At 37.2% G+C, this 21429-nt stretch overlaps 1 protein-coding gene across 1 annotated transcript in view; it reads left to right on the forward strand.

Moving 5' to 3' along the window:
• Positions 1–21429, forward strand: part of STK3 (serine/threonine kinase 3) — a 302811-nt gene that overhangs the window by 49321 nt on the left and 232061 nt on the right. Inside the window, exon 4 of the mRNA XM_055546585.1 lies at positions 11409–11523. Coding sequence (XP_055402560.1) covers positions 11409–11523 — 115 coding nt within the window. The remainder of the gene's footprint in view (positions 1–11408; positions 11524–21429) is intronic.

The raw sequence follows: 21429 nt of genomic DNA on the forward strand, positions 1-21429 counted from the left end.
ATATTTTTTTTAAGTCGATGCAGCTATTTGGGCATTTGGCAAATTGTCTTGCTTTCTACACTGTAAAAAGAGACCAGAGGATGTTTTAAATTTTTTGTTCATTTTAGTGCATACTCAACATGTATTCAATACAGCTTTTTGGTATAAATATTTAGGGGAACCCATCTGCATTGTTTATGGCTGAATCTTTTGTCTAGTCCAGTGCTTGCTTGACACAGAATAGGTGTTTAGTAAGTATTTGTTGAATGTGTAAATCATCGAACATTGGTGCTTGACTAAACCTCTGTAGGTATATTTTCGAGTTTTTCCTATGTATTCTTCTCTAAGGATGTGCTTCTAGGGGTATTTTCCTCAAACAGTGAAGAATCAAGCAGAGTGGGAAATTTAGCTCTTAGTTTTATCTTTTTCTCTATATTGGAGCTCATTCTAAAATTTTAAAAAAGGTTCTGGTGCTAAAGCATAATTAAGAACTATTTTACAGGAATAGAAAATGAGATCTAGAGATTTTACATGGATTGTCCTAGATCACAGCTAATGGCTAGGATGATATGAGGAATGATATTTGCTGACTGCAGGGCCATTGCTGAAGAAAGCAATATCTATACAAAGATTCCAACAGTTCCAAGTAAAGTACTCATTCTCAAGGCAAGGCTAGAGATGGAGGCAAGAGCTGGTCAGCAGTACTTTTGAATACCATGTGCCCAGTTAACGTGGATACAAGGGAACCACAAATCTCTACACTCGTGGTACTTAACTCTCTAGGGAAGGAACTTCTCATGTCTAAACCAGGAGAAGTGTGTTGTTAACACATGCATTAGGGCACACAATTATTCACCTAATTTATTCTAAATATATGTTGTTGTTGTTGTTTAGTTGCTAAGTCGTATCTGACTCTTGGCAAAACCCCATGGACTGTAGTTCACCAAGCTACACTGTCCATGGAATTTTCCAGGCAAGAATACTGGAGTGGGTTACCATTTCCTCCTCCAGAGGATCTTCCTGTCCCAGGGATCAAACCTGCGTCTCCTGCATTGCCAGACAGATTCTTTACCACTAACCACTGGGGAAGCCCTTCTATGTAAATGTATGCATTTATATAAAATACAAATTCAGTATATATATTATATAAATGAATTTATTCACCTAGTATATATCGAGTGCCTACTCCTGAGGGCAGCCCTTCTGTGCTGTGCACGAGAGGCATAACAATGAGTGAACCAGACTTTGGAAGGACTGTCACTCAGATGGACTAGGCAGATGAATGGACAGGCTGTTTCAACATAGTGTGTTAAGAGCTCTGATGGGGTAAACATAGAGAACATACTATATTGGTTGGAACCCATGTAAGGCCTCACTATTGGAAATTTAGGGAAAAAGGATGACTTAGATTTACTGGGCAAAGAGGGAGAGGTGATCCATGTGGTAGAAATAGCACGTTTCTAGCTTGTCTGCTCAGAGTCTTCTTCCAGAGCAGCTCCTGTCCCATCTGTTCTGTTTGCTGACGCTTCTGGGTGAGATTGTGTTTGAACAGTGTTGCTGATTAAAAAAAAAAAAAAATATTGACATTCACCATATTGAAGGATTTGTGATTAACTTTGGCAGTTTTTACCAGCTCATGTATATGAATCCATATTTTGGGTGGACCAAGAAACCAGTTGCTATGGTTTAGATTTATTTTGGAAAAAATTCTGTTTTCATAGGAGAGCATTCACATTGCCTTTGTGAAAACACTGTATTACCGCTATTAATATAGAACACTGTGAAGATTGTAGAAGGCTGTTGATGAAACTTACATAATGAAAAATAGCCATTTCTTTAGTATTTTAATTATTACATGCTCATAATGAGAACATTAAAAGTATATTTTAGAAAATAATTGCAAAAGACTTATCTGATAAAGGAATGTTATCCAAACTATACAAAGAATTAAAGAAACTCAACATGCAAATAACCCAGTTAAAAAATTAACCAAAAGCCTTAATGGACATCTCACCAGAGAAGATATACAGATGGCAAATAAAGATATGAGAAGATGCCCCACATTCTATGTCATCAAAGAAATACAAATTAAAATGAGATACCACTATACACCTATTGCTGCTGCAGCTGCTGCTGCTAAGTCGCTTCAGTCGTGTCCGACTCTATGCAACCCCATAGACGGCAGCCCACCAGGCTCCCCTGTCCCTGGGATTCTCCAGCAAGAACACTGGAGTGGGTTGCCATTTCCTTCTCCAATGCGTGAAAGTGAAAAGTGAAAGTGAAGTCGCTCAGTCGTGTCCGACTCTTTGTGACCCCATGGACTGCAGCCCACCAGGCTCCTCCATCCATGGGATTTTCCAGGCAAGAGTACTGGAGTGGGGTGCCATTGCCTTCTCCATACACCTGTTAGAATGCCCAAAATCCAGAAGACTGACAGCACCAAAAGCTGGTGAGATTGTGGAGCTGAAGGAACTTCTTTTCATTGCTGGTGGAAATGCAAAATAATATTGCCAGTTTAGAAGTCAGTTTGACAGTTTTATTCTGAAACTAAACATTCTTTTAACCATATTATCCAGCAGTCTTGCTCCTTTGAACCAGCCAAGATGTCCTTCAGTAGGTAGATGGGTAATCTGTGATATGTATCCAGACAATGGAATATTATTCAGTTGGGCTAGTGGTAAAGAGCCCGCCTGACAATGCAGGAGACATGAGACGTGGGTTTGATCCCTGGGTCAGGAAGATCACCTGGAGGAAAGTATGGCAACTCACTCCAGTATTTTGCCTGGAGGTTACAGTCCATGGGGTTGCAAAGAGTAGGGAATGACCGAAGTGACTTAGCACATACAAAAGGAAATGAGCTATCAAGCTATGAAGAAACATAGAGGAAGTTTGGGTATTACTGGTGAAAGAGGATGATCTGAAAAGGCTACATATTGTATGATTTCAACCATATGACAGCCAGGCAGAAAACACCTATAGAGGCTGTGAAAAGATCGGTGGTTGCCTGGGGTTAGGATGGTGGAGCGAGGGAATGATTAGGTGGAGCTGTGAAATTACTCTGTATGGTGCTGAAACAGTGTATACAGCTGAAACCCAAAGAATGTACACCACCATGAGTGAATCCTAATGTAAAATATGGACTTTGGTTGACAGTGATGTGTGTCAGTATAGATTTTTCGGTTGTAACAAATGTCCCACTCTGGTAGGGGATGTTGATAATTGGGAAGCTATACTTGTTGTGGGGGGCAGGCAGTATATAAGAAATCTCTTTACATTTCACTCAGTTTTGCTGTCAATCTAATCTAAACCTGTTATTAAAAAAATACCTTTAACAAAACATGATTTTCTTCAATTAAGTTGAAATTCAAGTTAATATACAAATTTAATTACCTTTTAGACAGGAAACATTAACATTTGAATCTCAGTAAGAAGGTTAAATATAATGATCAGTCCAAATATAATAACGTGTACCACAAGTGGTGTCTATGTAAGGAACAAATAGGTAAGGAAAGTTTTCTATTTTTTCCCCCTCTGGTTTTTCTTGTTTTCTTTCCCCTTAATTTTTTTTTTTTTTTTTTTAAACACTACTTCTATTTTGAGTTGTGATAACAGAGGAAGACCGTTAGGACAAGAGTTTGGGGGTTTCTGAAATGGAGACAGAGGAGTGGCAAGGATTGGTACGTTAGGCATGAGATGAGAGGAAGCCAAGAAAGCAAAAAGAAAAAGGAGCGTGCTGTGTAGTTTCACTGGGCTGAAAGTGTTCAATGGGGAGAGGAAGTGAATGGGACAGGAGAGTGAGAGGCAGGGGGATGGCACTGGAGAAAGGAGTAGGCTGCCTCCTGGGTTCCCCCAGTTGTCAAGGCATCACGTTTCACTTTTGCTTCCCGGTGTATGCTGTAATTTCACTTGCATCTTCCTTGTCCCTCCACCCACTGGAGTTTTCAAAGTCATATTTAACTATTGTAATTGACCATGCCAAGAATACATAGAATTGCTGGGTTCTCATATGTCCTGTAAGTCCATATGGTGGCTTAGTCAAGATTCTTAGGCGTTATGGCCAAACTAAAACTTTGTGTGTTGCTTAAAATGATAAGTAACACTGAGCTAGTGTTTTGAAGGAAGCTCTCTTTGCTTCCTCTCCAGCCTTTGATAATCAATGTGTGGTTTAAAAGAAAGACGTCAGTATACCTAAATAATTGTACAGTTAGCTAACTTGCCCAGGGCTTTGACTCTGTCACCTTTGACCCCTGGCAGTCTTGCACTGGATGCTCCTGCTTCAGTGCTATTTGATTGTATTATTTTCTTGCATAAACTCTTCATGGGAACGGATAAGAAAGCTGTGGTACATATACACAATGGAGTATTACTCAGCCATTAAAAAGAATACATTTGAATCAGTTCTAATGAGGTGGATGAAACTGGAGCCTATTATACAGAGTGAAGTAAGCCAGAAAGAAAAACACCAATACAGTATACTAACGCATATATATGGAATTTAGAAAGATGGTAACAATAACCCTGTGTACGAGACAGCATAAGAGACACTGATGTATAGAACAGTCTTATGGACTCTGTGGGAGAGGGAGAGGGTGGGAAGATTTGGGAGAATGGCATTGAAACATGTAAAATATCATGTATGAAACGAGTTGCCGGTCCAGGTTCGATGCACGATACTGGATGCTTGGGGCTGGTGCACTGGGACGACCCAGAGGGATGGTATGGGGAGGGAGGAGGGAGGAGGGTTCAGGATGGGGAACACATGTATACCTGTGGCGGATTCATTTTGATATTTGGCAAAACTAATACAATTATGTAAAATTTAAAAATAAAAAAAAAAAATGTGGAAGGAACTCTTCATGGGTTCCCCATTGCCTGGACTGCCTTTTCTTGTTTGTCACTAGCCTAAAGTCTACCAATTTTTCTCCCTAGCATCTGCCACAAGACTCTATATGTTGTTCAGTGAATGTTTGTTGATTATGTTTAAAATGATAATGAATGAGTGATGAATGAATGATATTTATGTCTGTGGAAACAGACTGAGTTAGAGTCCCAGGTCTTGAACTCTCTGAGCTGATTTGTGTCTGTGTTTGTAATTTTTCAAAGTGCTGGCTTGAAGTTTTAATCTTTAATTTGTCAATCTTAAATTTATACTTAGTGTGCAGTTGAAAGGAGACACAGTGGATAAAATGCAGTAGGAACCTTGCTTATTGTCTTCTAACTTGCCATTATACATTATCATCAAATTGGTATTGTGTATCTGTGGTGACCTAAATGGGAAGGAAACCATAAAAGAGGGGATATATGTATATGTGTAGCTGATTCACTTTGATGGATAGCAGAAACTAACACGACGTTGTTGTTCAGTTGCTAAGTCGTGTACGACTCTTTTGTGACCCCATGGACTGTAACCCACCAGGCTCCTGTGTCCATGGAATTTCCAAGGCAAAAACACTGGAGTGGATTGCCATTTCCTTCTCCAACACAACACTGTAAAACAGCTATAATCCAATAAAATAAAAAAGAATTGCATTGAGTGGACCTTGAAAATCTTTCTTTGTTTTCTATTTCTTCTACTCCCACTCCCAAGCCACCATCTATTTTTTAAAATGTAGGTTTTATTATTCTTCAGTTATGATGAGACTAGCATATCCAGAGATAGATTTTTATACACAAAGATCCAAGAAGGATAGGGGTGAGAGAGGGAGGACCCATGGGGGGAAACACCACGATCAGTCAGGAGGCAGATGGAAAGAGAGGGAAATGTGGGCAAGACCTTTTATTGTGGTCTCTGTGGGAAGGAATGGGTGAACTGAATAAACAGGTTTATTATTATTCAGTTGCTAAGTTGTGTCTGACTCTTTGTGACCCCATGGACTGCAGCACACCAGACTTTCCTGTCTTTCATCATCTCCCAGAGTTTGCTCAGGCTCATGTCCTTTGAGTCGGTAATGCCATCCAACCATCTCATCCTCTCTTGTCCCCTTCTCCTCCTGCCCTCAATCTTTCCCAGCATCAGGGTCTTTTCCAATGAGTCAGTTCTTCTCATCAGGTGGCCAAAGTATTGGAGCTTCAGCTTCAGCATCAGTCCTTCCAATGAATATTCAGGGTTGGGTTTCTTTAGGATTGACTGATTTGATCTCCTTGTAGTCCAAGGGACTCTCAAGAGTCTTCTCCAGCACCACAGTTCAAAAGCATCTATTCTTTGGTGCTCAGCCTTCTTTATGGTCCAGCTCTCACATCCATACATGACTACTGAAAAACCACAGCTTTGACTATATGGATCTTTGTTAGCAAAGTGACGTCTCCGCTTTTTAATATGCTGTCTAAGTTTGTCATAGCTTTTCTTCCAAGGAACAAGTGTTTTTTAATTTCACAGCTGCAGTCACTGTCTGTAGTGATTTTGGAACCCAAGGAAATAAAGTCTGTCACTGTTTCCAGTTTTTCTCCACCTATTTGTCATGAAGTGATGGGACCAGATGCCATGATCTTAGTTTTCTGAGTGTTGAGTTTTAAGCCAGCTTTTTCACTCTCCTCTTTGACCTTCACCAACAGGCTCTTTAGTTCCTCCTCTCTTTCTGCCATTAGAGTCGTATCATCTGCATGACTGAGGTTGTTGATATTTCTCCTGGCATTCTTGATTCCAGCTTGTGATTCATACAGCCTGGCATTTCCCATGCATATAAGTTAAATAAGCAGGGTGACAATATACAGCCTTGACGTACTGCTTTGCCGATTTTGAGCTAGTCTGTTGTTTCCTGTCTGGTTCTAACTGTTGCTTCTTGTCCTGCATACAGGTTTGTCAGGAGGCGGGTAAAGTAGTCTGGTATTCTCATCTCTATAAGAATATTCCACAGTTGGTTGTGATCCACACAGTCAAAGGCTTTAATATAGTCAATGAAGCAGAAGTAGATGCTTTTCTGGAATCCCCTTGCTTTTTCTAAGACCCATCAGATGTTGGCAATTTGATATCTGGTTCCTCTGCCTTTTCGTAAATTCAGCTTGTGCATTTGGAAGTTCTTGGTTCACGTAGTGTTGAAGCCTAGCTTGAAGGATTTTGAGCATAATCTTGCTAGTATGTTAAATGAGGGTAATTGTGGGGTAGTTTGAACATTCTTTGGCATTGCCCTTCTTTGGGATTGGAATGAAAACTGACCTTTTCCAGTCCTATGGCCATTGCTGAGTTTTCCAAATTTGCTGGTATCTTGAGTGCAGCACTTTCATAGCATCATCTTTTAGGATTTGAAATAGGTCAGCTGGAATTCTGTCATCTCCACTCGCTTTGTTCGTGGTAATGCTTACTGAGGCATTCTGAATCCAAGATGGTTGAGTAGAAGGATGTGGGCTCATCTTCTCCTGGGAGAAGAGCAGAATCGCAACAAATAGGTTTAGGATTGGCTGGACTGAATAATTTCATTATGCTGGAGGCTGTCCCTAGTTGTCTGGTATATGGCCCTAGGGTGATTAGGGCTGGGGAGTAGTAGCCCTGGAGGTGGTTGAGAGAATGTACTCCAGATTAGCTTGTTTGCATATGTAAGATCTGCTCACAGTAATTACCCAGCCTGAGAGCAACAGTGGAGGCATTGTCAGTAGGTCCCGGATGTCACACTGGCATAAATACAGAAAATAAAATGATACTCTTAATACAGTGTCTGGCAACAGAAAATTCTAACTGGTCTACCCATGTGCATGTGTACTTTCCTACAGTCCAACTTTGAAACAACAGCCAGAGGAATCTTAAAAGTATAAATCATAAGTGTAAAAAGAAAGTATAAATTAGATCGTGTCTTTCCTCTGCTTAAAATTCTTCTCTTGCGTATCTGTTAAGGCCCAGCTTCCTTTCTTTGGTTTTGAGGCCCTTTGTCATTAGCTCCTACCTCCGTCTGTGTTCTGCTTTATTTTTCACTCACTTTATTCTAGGTACACTGATCCCTCGACAATAATTTGCTCCTTTTCTCCTCAGGGTCTTTGTACAGACAGTTTTTGGTACCAGAATGCTCTTTATAACTGATTAACTTCTAGCTAACCTTTGACACTAGCTTAAATGTTATTACTTTAGGGAGGACCGAATTAGGTCCCTTCTGTTAATTTTTTGGGGATTGTTAATTTGTTTACCTATTCATTGCTTTTGTATGAGTAATATAAGAAGGGAGGTATTGGGGATAAAACAGAAAGCAAGGATGATCATTATTACATATAAACTTTGGAGTTTAAGCATTTCTTTTTTTCCCAAATGTTATTTATAATCCACAGGCATCAATGGAGGAAGAATATTTTGTTAAAAGCTTACCTATGTCTACTTGCAAAGTTTTTCATATATTCCAGTGCTTCCCAAGGCAGGGGCTACCATGGAAAGTGTGTGAAAGTGAAAGTCACTCAGTCGTGTCTGACTCTTTGCAACCCCATGAACTATACAGTCCATGGAATTCTCCAGGCCAGAATACTGGACTGGGTATACATTCTCTTCTCAAGAGGATCTTCCCAATTGAACCCAGGTCTCCTGCATTGCAGGCAGATTCTTTACCAGCTGAACCACCAGGGAAGCCCTCATATTACTTATAAGTGAGCAGTTATGAAGGATCAAGGGCTCAGACTCTCCTCTAGCAGCTTCCTTTGCACTATTCCATTCTTTCATATGAACTAGGGACAGTTTCGGAGAAGGCAGTGGCACCCCACTCCAGTACTCTTGTCTGGAAAATCCCATGGATGGAGGAGCCTGGTAGGCTCCAGTCCATGGGGTCGCTAAGAGTCAGGCACGACTGAGCGACTTCACTTTCACTTTTCACTTTCATGCATTGGAGAAGGAAATGGCAACCCACTCCAGTGTTCTTGCCTGGAGAATCCCAGGGACAGAGGAGCCTAGTGGGCTGCCGTCTATGGGGTCGCACAGAGTCGGACACGACTGAAGTGACTTAGCAGCAGCAGGGACAGTTTTACTACCAGAAATAGTGAATGCAAAATTAAGTCTCATCCAGTTTGTCTCATAGCACTCCTCTTCTTACCACAGTTAGTAATCATATTTATTTGTTGGTTTGCTTCTGGAATACCTGAGTATCTCAGGCTACTTTGTGCCGTAGGAGGGGCAGAATTGTGTCTGTCTGGTTTATGTGGTCTGATGCTTGGTTTGAGTTGAGGGTCAGTGAATGAATGCTGAGATGAATGATAAAAACTGGATTTGAGTATGTGTCCTAGGTTAAAATTATTGAGGCCAATTTTAATGATGTAGAATTGTTGGACTTTGGTCCATCTAACCGACTGTGTATTGGAATGGGCCACTTGAAGAGAATTTTACCTTTCCCCAAAGGTGTTGCCTTGACTCATCCCTCAAGAGATGGAGCTGCCGTTTTAGGTTTCTGCCCAGTTTAGAATCTCTAATTTTTGTAGGAGCTGTCAATCCTACCCTTAGAGTTGCTGATTTCTTAGTGTAGATTGCAAGATAAAATATATATTTTCTGTGTGCTTTTCAGCGAACATAATCTTGAATGCATTGCTAAGTTAACACTTTTCAAGATTTTGAAAAAGAAAATTAATATTTAAAGAAGTTCTCTGAAGGATACACCGTCTATCTTCTGGAGTGAAGCTTGACTATGGGTGTATATCAAAGTCACCTGTAGAGGTTTTAAGAGCCCTATTTAGTTAGAGGCTCTAAGGTATGGGACCTGGGTCACAGGTGATTCTGGTGTACAGCCAGGTATAAGAGCAGTACTTCGTATGGAAGTTTCAACACAGGCAGTCATACCCCAAGGAAGCGTTGTCAAGAATGCTTTTTTATGTTTCCCATCAGTTTAAAGTTCTGGCTCTATAGTGTAGATTCATTTGTAAATAAGTACTTTTAAATGTTTTAGTGAATATTTATGAACTCTTGGTAATACTTTCCAGTCCCTCCACCTAGCAAAGTTGAGTGTTGTCTGCAAATTTAAGGTGTGAGATGGGGAGCAATGAGAGATGTGGCTAGAGAGGTAGACTTTGAAAGGTCTTGTATGTGATGTGAAGCAGTTCTTTTTCCCTTCGGTAATGGAGAGTCATTGGAGGTTTTTTAAAATCAGGAAGGCAACATGGTTAGCTTTGACTTTTGTTTTAAAGGAAAGTTACCTGTCAGTTATATGGAACATAGATTAAAATGGAGGGGAAAACTACAAGGAGACCAAAGTAAGCCTGTGCAAGAGGGAATGAGGAGCAGTAGGGATAAAATGGGACTGAATTCTAGCCCTGTAGGTGCCTGTTTCAGTTTAAGCTCCAACCAGTCAGCTCTACCCTTGACTTCAAGACGGCTAAAATCACAAAGGCTTTATTGAGAAGTCTTTCCCCGACCGAATTCTCTTAATCTGTTCTTTTGGTAGTTTTTTTATGTCATATTTTATAGTACTTTCCATTCTCTATTGTTCTGTTTTGCTTATTTGATTCCTGTGTCTCATCTTACACTGATGCCAGTTTTCATGATAGCTGCTTCTCTATGGAAATAGCTGTTGAACAAGTTGTCCTCTAAACATGTCATTCTTGGTTTTTTCCCCTTCTGTTTTTGTGCCTTTGCTCACGGTCTTTCTCTTTTCCAAATGTTCTTACTTCTCTTCTACACCCATATCTTGAAGTTTTAACGTTTTTTCCCCCCCCATAATTCAAATCCCACCATTTCTGCAAAGTCCTCTAGTGTGATTCTTCCATGGTCACTTCCACCTTTGGGCTCTTATAGTATTTAAGCTGTGTACTCCTTTATGCTTCCTTATATATTTTCATCTTTTTATTTAGTCTGTGAATGTTGATATTCTGCCTTTTTGAGTTGGACAGAATATTTTACACATCACTGTACATAGCATATCCTTAATAATGTGATGGTCATTTGCCCCATTTTAAGTCTTCCTAAAAGCAACTTGGCTACATAGTTTATTCTACTGTAAAAAACCTAAGACCTCATCTCAGAAATATTTTAAATTGTCAGTAACTTTAATTATATGAATTTAAAGCAAAAAAAAATTATTATTATTTTTCTCTAGGATTTTAAAGGTCAAAATAAAAGAGAATTTAAAAAATTTGGGGGGCCTTATTGAAATACAAAGTTGAGTGTTAATATTTGACTGGATATAAAATCCTTTAAAGACTTATGTTTAAAATGCTTTAATTAAAGTAAAATATTTTCATTTGTTCCTTATGTTAAGTAATGTGTCCTTTGCCAAAACAAAGCTTTATTTTCTTGGGAATCACTCAGAACATTTGGACCTCCTCTGGTTTGTAATCCTGTTAAATTTCATCTGTGAATTAAAGCCTAATTATACATAGTTGGTACCCTACATAGAGACAATGCCATGTATAATAGTTTACTCATTAAGTTTACTTATTGAAACATTATGAAATGCTGAAAATACTTTGCATTGGTATTAAGAAATAATTTTCTTTGAGAATTAACTGAACTTAATTGTCTATATATTTTTATTTAGCCCATATGTTGTAAAGTACTATGGCAGTTACTTTAAGAACACAGACCTCTGGATTGTTATGGAGTACTGTGGAGCTGGCTCTGTCTCAGACATAATTAGATTACGAAACAAAACAGTAAGTATTTTAAAATTGTTTTGCCAATCTCATTTCTAAAGATTCATATTTTAGAAGCTGACTATATAGTGTTTTGTTACAAGGAAAATATTAGTGTGAAGAAAGAAAAGACTTCACAGTGTAAAAGGATCTAGTATGAGGTGTGAGAATTAGTCACAGATCTTTGTGTGGCAAATACAGGAGTCATATGATTGTTTAATTCATTTATTAGGATAATTTTTGGTTTAGTCACGGAGAAACCACCAGGGCACTCCTCTTCTTCATTTGGAATCAGTGTTGCATGTTCTTTATTAACTTGAGTTCAGTAAGTTATGGCTAGAATTTTATTTTTTTAATAGTTATGGTGTTTCTTTATCATAAGTTTTTTTGCATTATAACCTATGGTTGATAAACAGTTGAAGTATTATGTTTCTGAATCTTAAAAATAACTGAAGAACAATTTTTGTCTTATTTCCCCAAATATCTCAGGACGTTTGAAATTAATAGAGCTCAATTATAATTTTTTTTTCTGGTAAATTCAGCTTAGTGAGAATGTGTTATTTAATGATAAATTTTATGGCTATGTTTTAACCCTAAGTAAAAGAGCTATTTACAAAATTGTTTACTTTAGCCTAGCAATGCACCTAGTTAACTTGGATAATTTACAAGACCAAAGTGACCTTTTTAAAATCTGCGAATGACTAAGAATAATAAATCAGTGAAATAATTTGTAATTCTGTAAAACAGTATCCCAGTAACTACATGTCATTATTACATGTTGTCAGACATGTTTCAGTAAAATACATTCGGAAAAATACTTAACTACTTGAGTCAATTTGTGGTTAACCAGAATCATTTTAAAGTTTGATTGGGGAAGTATGTTGTAAGTTTATCCTACTAATTTTTTTTTTCTGTTAGAGAAAATAAAGTAAATAGGTTTTCTTTTAAACGAAGTGAAACAGAAGTTAAAATAATCCCTGTTTTGACAGAATGGATTAAGTGATTTGTGACATTCTAATTATATATTTTAGAATTTCTATGGTGCTTAACTAACATTTATGTAAATCAGATGACTCCTGAATGGCAGAACAATGCTTTAATTGAAAATAATTATACTCCAGTTAGGGAAGTGTTTTAAAACCATTTCAGGGCTAAATTCAGTGCATTTGGTATTTAAAGTTACCGGGTAGAAATACGGAGTAATACTGTATGAAATGGAATATCTATTTATTTTAAATATTAATGTTACCATTTTGAGTCCATAGGAAGAATACAGCCTTTTATGTATTCTAAGTATACAAAAATACTTTATTTCTGTGGTTAATAAATAGAAACCATGAAGGTATACTATAGTTCTAAAAGGTAGATTTGGATGGGATAATTATTCTCAGGTTATCTCCTTCACCAATTATCAAAGGAAGGATTTTACCCTATTTGCACTTCTATTTAGAAGGCAGATTCCACCTAACATGTTTGGAGATCATACATTTGAAATAGTCTAATTATTATTCTCATAAGTTGGTTTTCCTTGGGCCTGGGGAAGTATGGAAGGGTCTGATTCCCAAATACAAAAAGGAATCCAGAACTGCATGAGATGGCTCAGGAGCTGTACATATGTTCTTTCTGGGTATTGCCTTGATAGCAGCTCTTGTTAAATCTCAAAAATATTCTGTACTACTTATGCTACTTTTCTTCATTTATGTATTATTTTAAAAAAGTACCATTGTTATGAAGGTTGGCAGTGTGAGGGATAGTTATCATCCTGTTTAATATTTGATTTTTTTTAGGAATGTTCACTGGAAGGATAATCTTGATTGTTTGAATTTCAGAGGCATGGCTTTCAAAAAATGTGACAAGTGAAACAGTTGTCCTCGACCTGTTAACACTCACTCCAGTCTTTTCCTAAGAGTACAGAAAATTTTCTTTTAGGCTTTATATGCTGTTTGGGTTTTTGTTACACATTTTGTTGTTTCTTGTAATTTTAACATTTTAAACATTTTAAACAGCACAAGGCTGTTTAAATAATAATTCTTATTATTTTTGATGGTGTTTAAATTTATACTTTTTAACAGCACAAGGCTGTTTAAATAATAATTCTTATTATTTTTGATGGTGTTTAAATTTATACTTTTTTTGCTCTTTATTCTTTTTTTGCATTTCTCAGTTGCCTGAACAGTGTTCTTTAGTGTTTCCTTATGATGGTAATAAAATCGCTCTCGTTTTTTTGTTTTTTTCTTGTATGAAAATGTTATCTCACTTTACTTTTGAATGATTTATTTGCTGTGTAAAGAATTCTAGGTTGGCAATTTCTTTTACATTTTTTATTTATTTTAAGAGGATTGACTCTTGGAAAACCACCTAAGTAATACCCTTTGTGTAGAATTATTCTTGTCTTTGAAAGAAATCTCATTAGCGATGAACTGTTCTTGATTTTCAGTTCTATTGCTATCTTTTTTTTTTTTTTTTGTATTGAAGAATAGGTGATTAACAATGTTGTGATAGTTCCAGGGGAACAGGTGAACAGCGAAGGGATTCAGCCATTCTCCCCCAAGCCCCCCTCCCCTCCACATAACACTGAGCAGACTTCTATATGCTATATGGTAGATCCTTGTTGGTTATCCATTTTAAATATAGCAGTATGTACATGCCCATTCCAAACTCCCCAGCTGTCCCTTCCCTGACCCTTCCCCCGCCAGCAACCAGAAGCCTGTTCTCCAAGTCTGTGAGTCTGTTTCTGTTTCACTAGTAAGTTCATTTATATTTCTTTTTATATTCCACATGTAAGAGATGTCATAGGTGCTGTTGTTTTTTTGATCAAATAGTTCTTTAAAAATTAAAGATAGAGAAAAATCTGATGAAGTTACTTCAGCTTCACAGTAAGAATGGGTTCCTAGAATAAAGGCTGGGTTCGTGTTTTAGTGTTTTGGTATATGCTTTTGCCTCATCTGCTCCCCCACCTTTGAGTGTTTCTCCTTACCCCTAGTCTTTGCCTAGTGAGTTTGCATCCATGAAGGACTAGCTCAGTTATCACCTCTTCTTTGAAACTTTCCCTATTTTCCCAGGTAGTTTATCTATTTGGTAATTGATTGATTAGTGAATTAGTTAAGTATTTATTGCATATTCATTCTTACATAAGAGCACAATAAATTCTAGCTGCCATTATTTTATAATTTTTACTGTTATTATCTTACATATTTTGACTGCTGGATAGACTAAGCATCTTGTCATTTGTGTATTGACTGTTTTACTTATTTTTAGTGCTTGTCCTTTGCATTTTATTATTATTGTTGGTAGTGGTGTTTTCCTACATCACAGGCTTGCTTGACAGTTTGCTAATAGTTTTATGAGTATTTCACATATCATTTTAAAAGTAAAAAAACCAGTTATCTTATTGTCAGCATAGATATAAAGACAGAATTTCAAAATCTTTCAAAATCTTTTAGAAATTTAACTTCTAAAATCTCTTTTAGAGGTTTTATGCCCTGACATTTTCTTTGGGAAATACCTGCTGCTGTTGCTGTTGCTAAGTCATTTCAGTTGTGTCCGACTCTGTGCGACCCCACAGATGGCAGCCCACCAGGCTCCCCCGTCCCTGGGATTCTCTAGGCAAGAACACTGGAGTGGGTTGCATTTCCTTCTCCAAAGCATGAAAGTGAAAAGTGAAAGTGAAGTCGCTCAGTTGTGTCCGACCCTCAGCGACCCCATGGACTTGCAGCCTACCAGGCTCCTCTGTTCATGGGATTTTCCAGGCAAGAGTACTGGAGTGGGGTGCCATTGCCTTCTCCATTGGGAAATACCTAGGAAAAGATAAAAGCATAGAATTAAATTTGAGGGTTAATTAGAGCTCTCAGTGGTTGAAACTGAGCCTGAGTAGCAGAGTTTGGGATTGGATTGTTGGCAGTTGAGCCATGGATTGTTGGCAGTTGAGCCAATAACGAATGGTAGTTCGGGTAATGGTGGTAGTACTAGAGGGAGAATGAAGGTGAAACTTTCTTATATTTCAGTGGGTGATAAAAGTTTGAGTCTTCTAGTTGCATCTAGAGTAGAAATCACTATTTGGTTAGTATTTATTGAATCTTTTGGTTTATAAGTTAATACTATATATAAGTTAATCTATAATAAGTATATGTAAGTTAAACTCCTGATTCTGTGATCAAACCCACAACACACAACTCATGTCCTGGTATTATGTATCTTTAATAAGTGACTTTTTTTAAAAATAATATTTAAAACTAGAGTTTGTTGAAACCTATGTGTAGATAACCTTTCTGTGGCTATCCTGTACTTCGAAATCTCATTTAATTATTAGTCAGCTTTTAGTCTTTAGGAGATAAGTTTTAGCAGTTGATTTCCCCCACTGTAAGCCTCTCAGGGGCAGAAATTTTTATATGTTCATTGTGAAACTATTACAAGTGCCTAGAATAGCTACTGGCATCTAGCAACCTTGATAAATGTTTGTTGAACTGAAATAGGAACAATTCCATGACTGCTTCTTCTGTGAATATAGACAATCTAACTCATCTATTTAGTGTTGTATTTTTGTAGGTAAATTGTAATTTTCATAGCTATTACTATTAAGTATTAATGATGTGGGTTATTGAACAGATATGATCATATACCAAACAAAGTATATGTGCTTATCAGTAACCTATGAAAGTGTGAAATAACAGGATCTGTTGTGTTAGTTCCCTGATTTTTATAGAAGTTATATTTATGTAAATTAAATTTTTTGCTAATTTTTGCAAATGTATATCCCAATAACTCAAACCATATGCTTTTTGTTGTTATTACTGGAAGTTAATGTAATCATTCCAGGTTTTTTTTTTTTTAGTGTTTTCAAGTTTAAAAAGAATAAGAAGTCCAGTAATTATGGGAATAAATACACAAAATATTTATGGCAATGATTTTGAAGGTTTTCTTGTGAGGACATTTTAAAAACCAATATATTTTATGTTAAATGCATTTAGCCTCTGAACACTTATGCATTTCAAATATTTATGCATTTATGCAAAGTAAAAATAGACAATTCTGTGAAATTGAAGCTTTTTAAAGATAGATTATATATTTGATTAGAGGCTTTCAAAATGATCTTTACATAATTGTTAAGCTATGCCATGACATATGGAAGAAATAGAGTCTACATCTTAGACGTTTGTTGTGTATTTGGAAATGTTGTAAGAAAAGTGGTCTCTCCCACTCTGAGTCAGCCTTTTATTTGACCACTTATTTTAATTCAACCTAGCACTTTGGATTTTAGTTTTGGTTCTTCCAGAAACTAGTTTTATAATCTGGATCTTCAACTTCCTCATCTATTAAATAATAATTAGCATTGGTACAGTGCTTTGCATTTTACTTGGCAGTTTTATTTACATTTTGGTTGAATGGAAAGGTTCAAAATACATTTATTGATCTAGGCCTGGTGCTGTGCGTTAGAGGTACAAATAATTCTTAAGAAATGTTGCTGCTGTTGCATTGTTTGCAGACTGGTTAAGATAATGCATATGTAAAAAGCTAAATTTGATTCTGTAAAGAGTTGGAGTTCTTTAGGGAAAGTACAAGACAAGCGCTTAGCCTAACATGGAAGTTCAGTGAAAGCTTCATAGGAGAGAGAACCGTTTAACATGATCTTGGAAGAGGACTCATCTGTCATTGGAGTCAGGCTCCACAAGGGCAGGGTCTTGTCTTCTTTGCTGACTGTTCTGTCCGCTCCTCGGACAGTGCCTGATGTGCAGGATGCTGAGTAAATATTTGTTGTTGTGTAAGTGAATGAATAAATGACTCAGAGATGAGAGGGCAAAGGACATCTTGGAAGAGGAAACAATTTTACACTAGAATTGTATTTTCATCTTTAAAAGTCCAGTGTCATACTCCTTGATCACCTGAAGGAAAATGTTCCCAGCATCTTGTTTAAATGGGTTTACTTTCCTCACACTTAATTGCTCAAAATCATTGTCATGTGTTAGTTTGATGGATCTATGCTAGGATCGTGATTTTTTGTTTTCCCATTTTTTTTCATGTTGGAAGAAGTAGCATATACCATCTTTATCATTTCACTAATGTTTTCTAGCTTCTTACTCATTTTATCTACTTCCTGGAGTTTATTTGATTCTTCTTTGAGAAAACATCCTTTGGGTCTCCCTGATTTCTTGTTCTCATGTGGACTCATTGCGTGTTAGGTCTCTGTACAGCTGCAGTCCTGGGATTTCTTTTCACTGGACTCCTGCGTCGTGTCACCATTTTCCTGTGTATTTCCTATTTCCTTGGCTTTTCACTCTTGTTCTGTGTTTTTCCTAAGCTATCTTCTTCAGGGTACAAAATTAAGAGATCAACTTGTTGAGTCCTTCTGTGTCTGAAAATGCTTTTATTTTGCTTTCAAACTTGGTTGATAATAGCCTATGTAGAATTTTACATTGAAACTAAGTTTCTCTCAGAGCTCTGGTAGCTTTCCTGTATTATCTTCTAGCAGCTAGTGTTGCTAATGTTCTAGATAGCTAATGCCTGTCAGAGGCTTATTCATTTGTAGGTTTCCTCCCACCTCACAACTTTTTAGACTTTTTTCTTTATTCTGATGTCTCTGATGTTGAATAAAGATCAAGATATTTCATGAGGATGTGCCTAAGTATGAGTCCTTTTTAGTTCCTTTCAGATAAAAACTTCTGTCTTTCTTTAGCTTTGGAAAAATTTCTTTGATAATTTCTCCTCTATGTTATTCATTGGATGGTGAAAACGCCTGAATTTTATTCTTTTTTTTTCCTCCCAGGTTTTCTGTCTCCTTTTGGTTTTTTTTTTTCCTACTTTAATTTTCTGACTCTTCTAACTGAACTTTTTATTTCAGTAGTTATATTTTAATTTACAAGAACTCTTTTGTTTTTGGTTATTTCTTTTTTGCAACATCTTGATGCTTGAGACATGGATATATGATCTTTTCTAATCACTCTAAGAAAAATAAGTTTTGAAAAAAGTTGTTTTCTGTTTCTTGAATCATCTCTATTTCTGCTGAGGTTATTGCTTCACTTGTTTGATCCTGGTCTTCCCCATGGCAGGATGACGCTAGAAAGGCTGACTAGCTCTCATTGGAAACATTGGGGCGATGCTTTTTGCCTGGCAGGTATAGTGTTAAGATGAACTGGCTGGTATCTGGCTTGAGGAGGAAGTGCCTGCAGAGGTGGTTTGTTCAGTTTCTTTAGCCATTCCCCTCCCCTGCCTTTTCTGGGGCCTGGGGATGAATACCAGGATGCATGTAATCTCTGTATAAAGTAGGCATGAGGAGCTCACTCTTGTTCTGTTTTCTTCTTTTCACTTCCTGGGGAAAAGCTAGCCTACCTTTTCCACCTTTTCCATTTCTCTTCCCACTCCTGCCCTCTCTACCCAGTGGTTCTAACTTGGAACCCCCTTGGTGTTTACTTGGTTATCACCCCTTCCTTGCCTGCTCTCGCCTGTGAACTCTTCATAGAAATGCTTCCAAATTTATTATACTCTCCTGTGCTGATTCTTTTATCAGTTTATTTATTAAATTTTTTTCTATCAATTTAATGGGAATTTAGAAGGAGGAAAGACAGAGAACTAAACAAATTGCAAATTCAGGTTGGTTTTTGAACCTGAATCAGTGGTATGTTCTCTTTCCCTTCCTACCCACCTCCCTATCGATACTCTCATACCCTTAAGTGTTTAAATTAATACAGCTACTTTGAGGAGTACAATTTGATGCTGTGTTGTCAAGTTGAATACGAAAGCGCCATGGGATCCATCCAGTGTTTCTCCTCTTCCATCTGTGCCTTAAGAGAAACTCTAACACGATTGAATGGTGAGAAATGTCCCAGAATGTTGTCACAACAAGAAATTAGGAGCAAACTTAAATGTTGATGAGCACTAGACCCTGGACTAGAGAATTGCTGTTGTTCTTTCAGCCTCCATAGTTTTGCAGCCCTTTGGTGAAGGCAAGCTGAGAGTAGCATTCTGGTTGAAACCTTTTAGAGCACCCGCACCCCGACGTGCAGATGAAAATGACGTTAAAATACCAAGTGAAGTTTGTGTCTTAAAACACAAGTCCAGTTTGGTATATGAGAGAAATTTTTTTTAGTGTCTGCTTCTACCAGAATGAACTCTATTTTTGTGATTGGGTGGGAGTGGGGGAGGGGGCATTGAGGGAACACAGAATAATGGAGAGGACGTTCCAGACTGAAGAAGCAGTTCCTAAGTTGTCCATATGTGTATTTTCCTGAAGGCTTGTGGTGGACTTGTTTTAATGGCAGTGGTTGGGAACGTCAAGTTTACTTAGGCATCACTTGAGAAGTGTGAAGGACACATTGAGACCATTCTTTTTGGTCGATTCTGAGTGTTAGTGTTATGGCAGTGATTCCCAACTCCAGTGACAGGCATTTGATAGGCATTTTGAGAACCGTTGCTGTAATACTGGTATGTGCCGGGCGTATTATATAGACTGTTGCATTTAATCCTCACGTAAGGACTGAACAACTGTGTAAGGTAAGAACAGTTATTAACCCCATTTTTCCAGACAAGCAACTGAATCATAGAGTGGTAAAATAGATTAGAGGGAAAGAAAAGTTTGAAATTGAAGCCGACTGCTGGAATCGAACTGTAAAAGTTAAGAGCATAGAGTGTAGAGCCAGACTCTCTTGAATTGTGGCTCTGCTACATACTGGTTGTGTGAACTTAGGCAAGTTTCTTAACTTTTCTGTGACTCGTTTTTTCCCTTTGCTAAATGGGATAAGAATACCACCCTACTTCACTGAATTGTTTTGAAGATTATACATTTGTAAAATGCTAGAAACAGTCCCTGGTACATAAAAAGTCCTATATGTATTTGCATTGATATTGTCATCATTGTCCTGCCTTCTTACTTATATGTATGGAAATGTCTTTGCATTGTGAACATTAATCAGATGGTGTGTTTGAGAATAATACAGGAGACTATGGAAACCAAGTACAGAATCTTAGCATTCACCATTGGTACCTTGAATTATTTTCAAGAGAGGTACATAAGCTCCATGAGATAGAGCTTACATTTTTAGGTACAGTGAAAGTTTGTTTAATAGAATCAGACAGTGGCTATTCAGAATATACTGGAATATTTTATTTTAGTGCCCTTAGAATTAATGCCTTGTACACAATAGTCTTTTTGATATATGTTTGCATTTTAAAAATATATATTCTGCCTTGTTCGTTATGTACTGTTTCAAACTTTTTTTTCCCTTAGTGAAGGCATACCAATTTCTTACTGATTTAAGGTTTAATACTTGGAGCCTCAAAGTTTGGTAGTGTTTCATCATTAATAATAGACGTATTTTTGAGATGTGTGGATTTCTGTTCCATAAAGTTCTTTTTAGGGTTTATGTTTGCCTGTGTTATTGGACTAATTCATGTTTGACTTTCCTAATCACTTTGTTGCATGTTCCCTCTTTGTGTAATAGATACTAGTTCATACGGGCTTTACAACTCCATATATATTGAGTGCTTTTCTGTTGTCTTCTGATCTCTTTTTCAGGAATCTTTTCATGTGGGAAAGGATTTTAAAATGTCTGCCCACTGACCATTTTCACAGTAGAGTATCAGTTCTCTTTCTCTTCAGATCAAGGGATTATAAGCAGCGAGTATATATGTATATTTACATATGGTGTAAGTAGTGAAAGCTTTCATTTTGAATCACTAGTTGTGGGACTTTGTGATAGATTATTAATTTTTTTTTTTTTTTTGCCAGACATCTGCAATCCAGATTTCATGAAAGAAAACCTCTCTCTGCCTTTTTGTGTATAATAATGGCTAAAATATTCTAGTTATGTTTTCTAATGTACATACTTTGTATTGAGCAGATTTGTGTTTTTCTGGAAGAATCCCATAAATTTTTTATTGTTTAAAACCTTGGCTATTTTATATCCTCAACACTCCCGTTTTTGGGTGGGATGAGAT

This window comes from Bubalus kerabau, chromosome 14 (assembly GCF_029407905.1).
Source record: "Bubalus kerabau isolate K-KA32 ecotype Philippines breed swamp buffalo chromosome 14, PCC_UOA_SB_1v2, whole genome shotgun sequence".
NCBI lineage: Eukaryota > Metazoa > Chordata > Mammalia > Artiodactyla > Bovidae > Bubalus > Bubalus kerabau.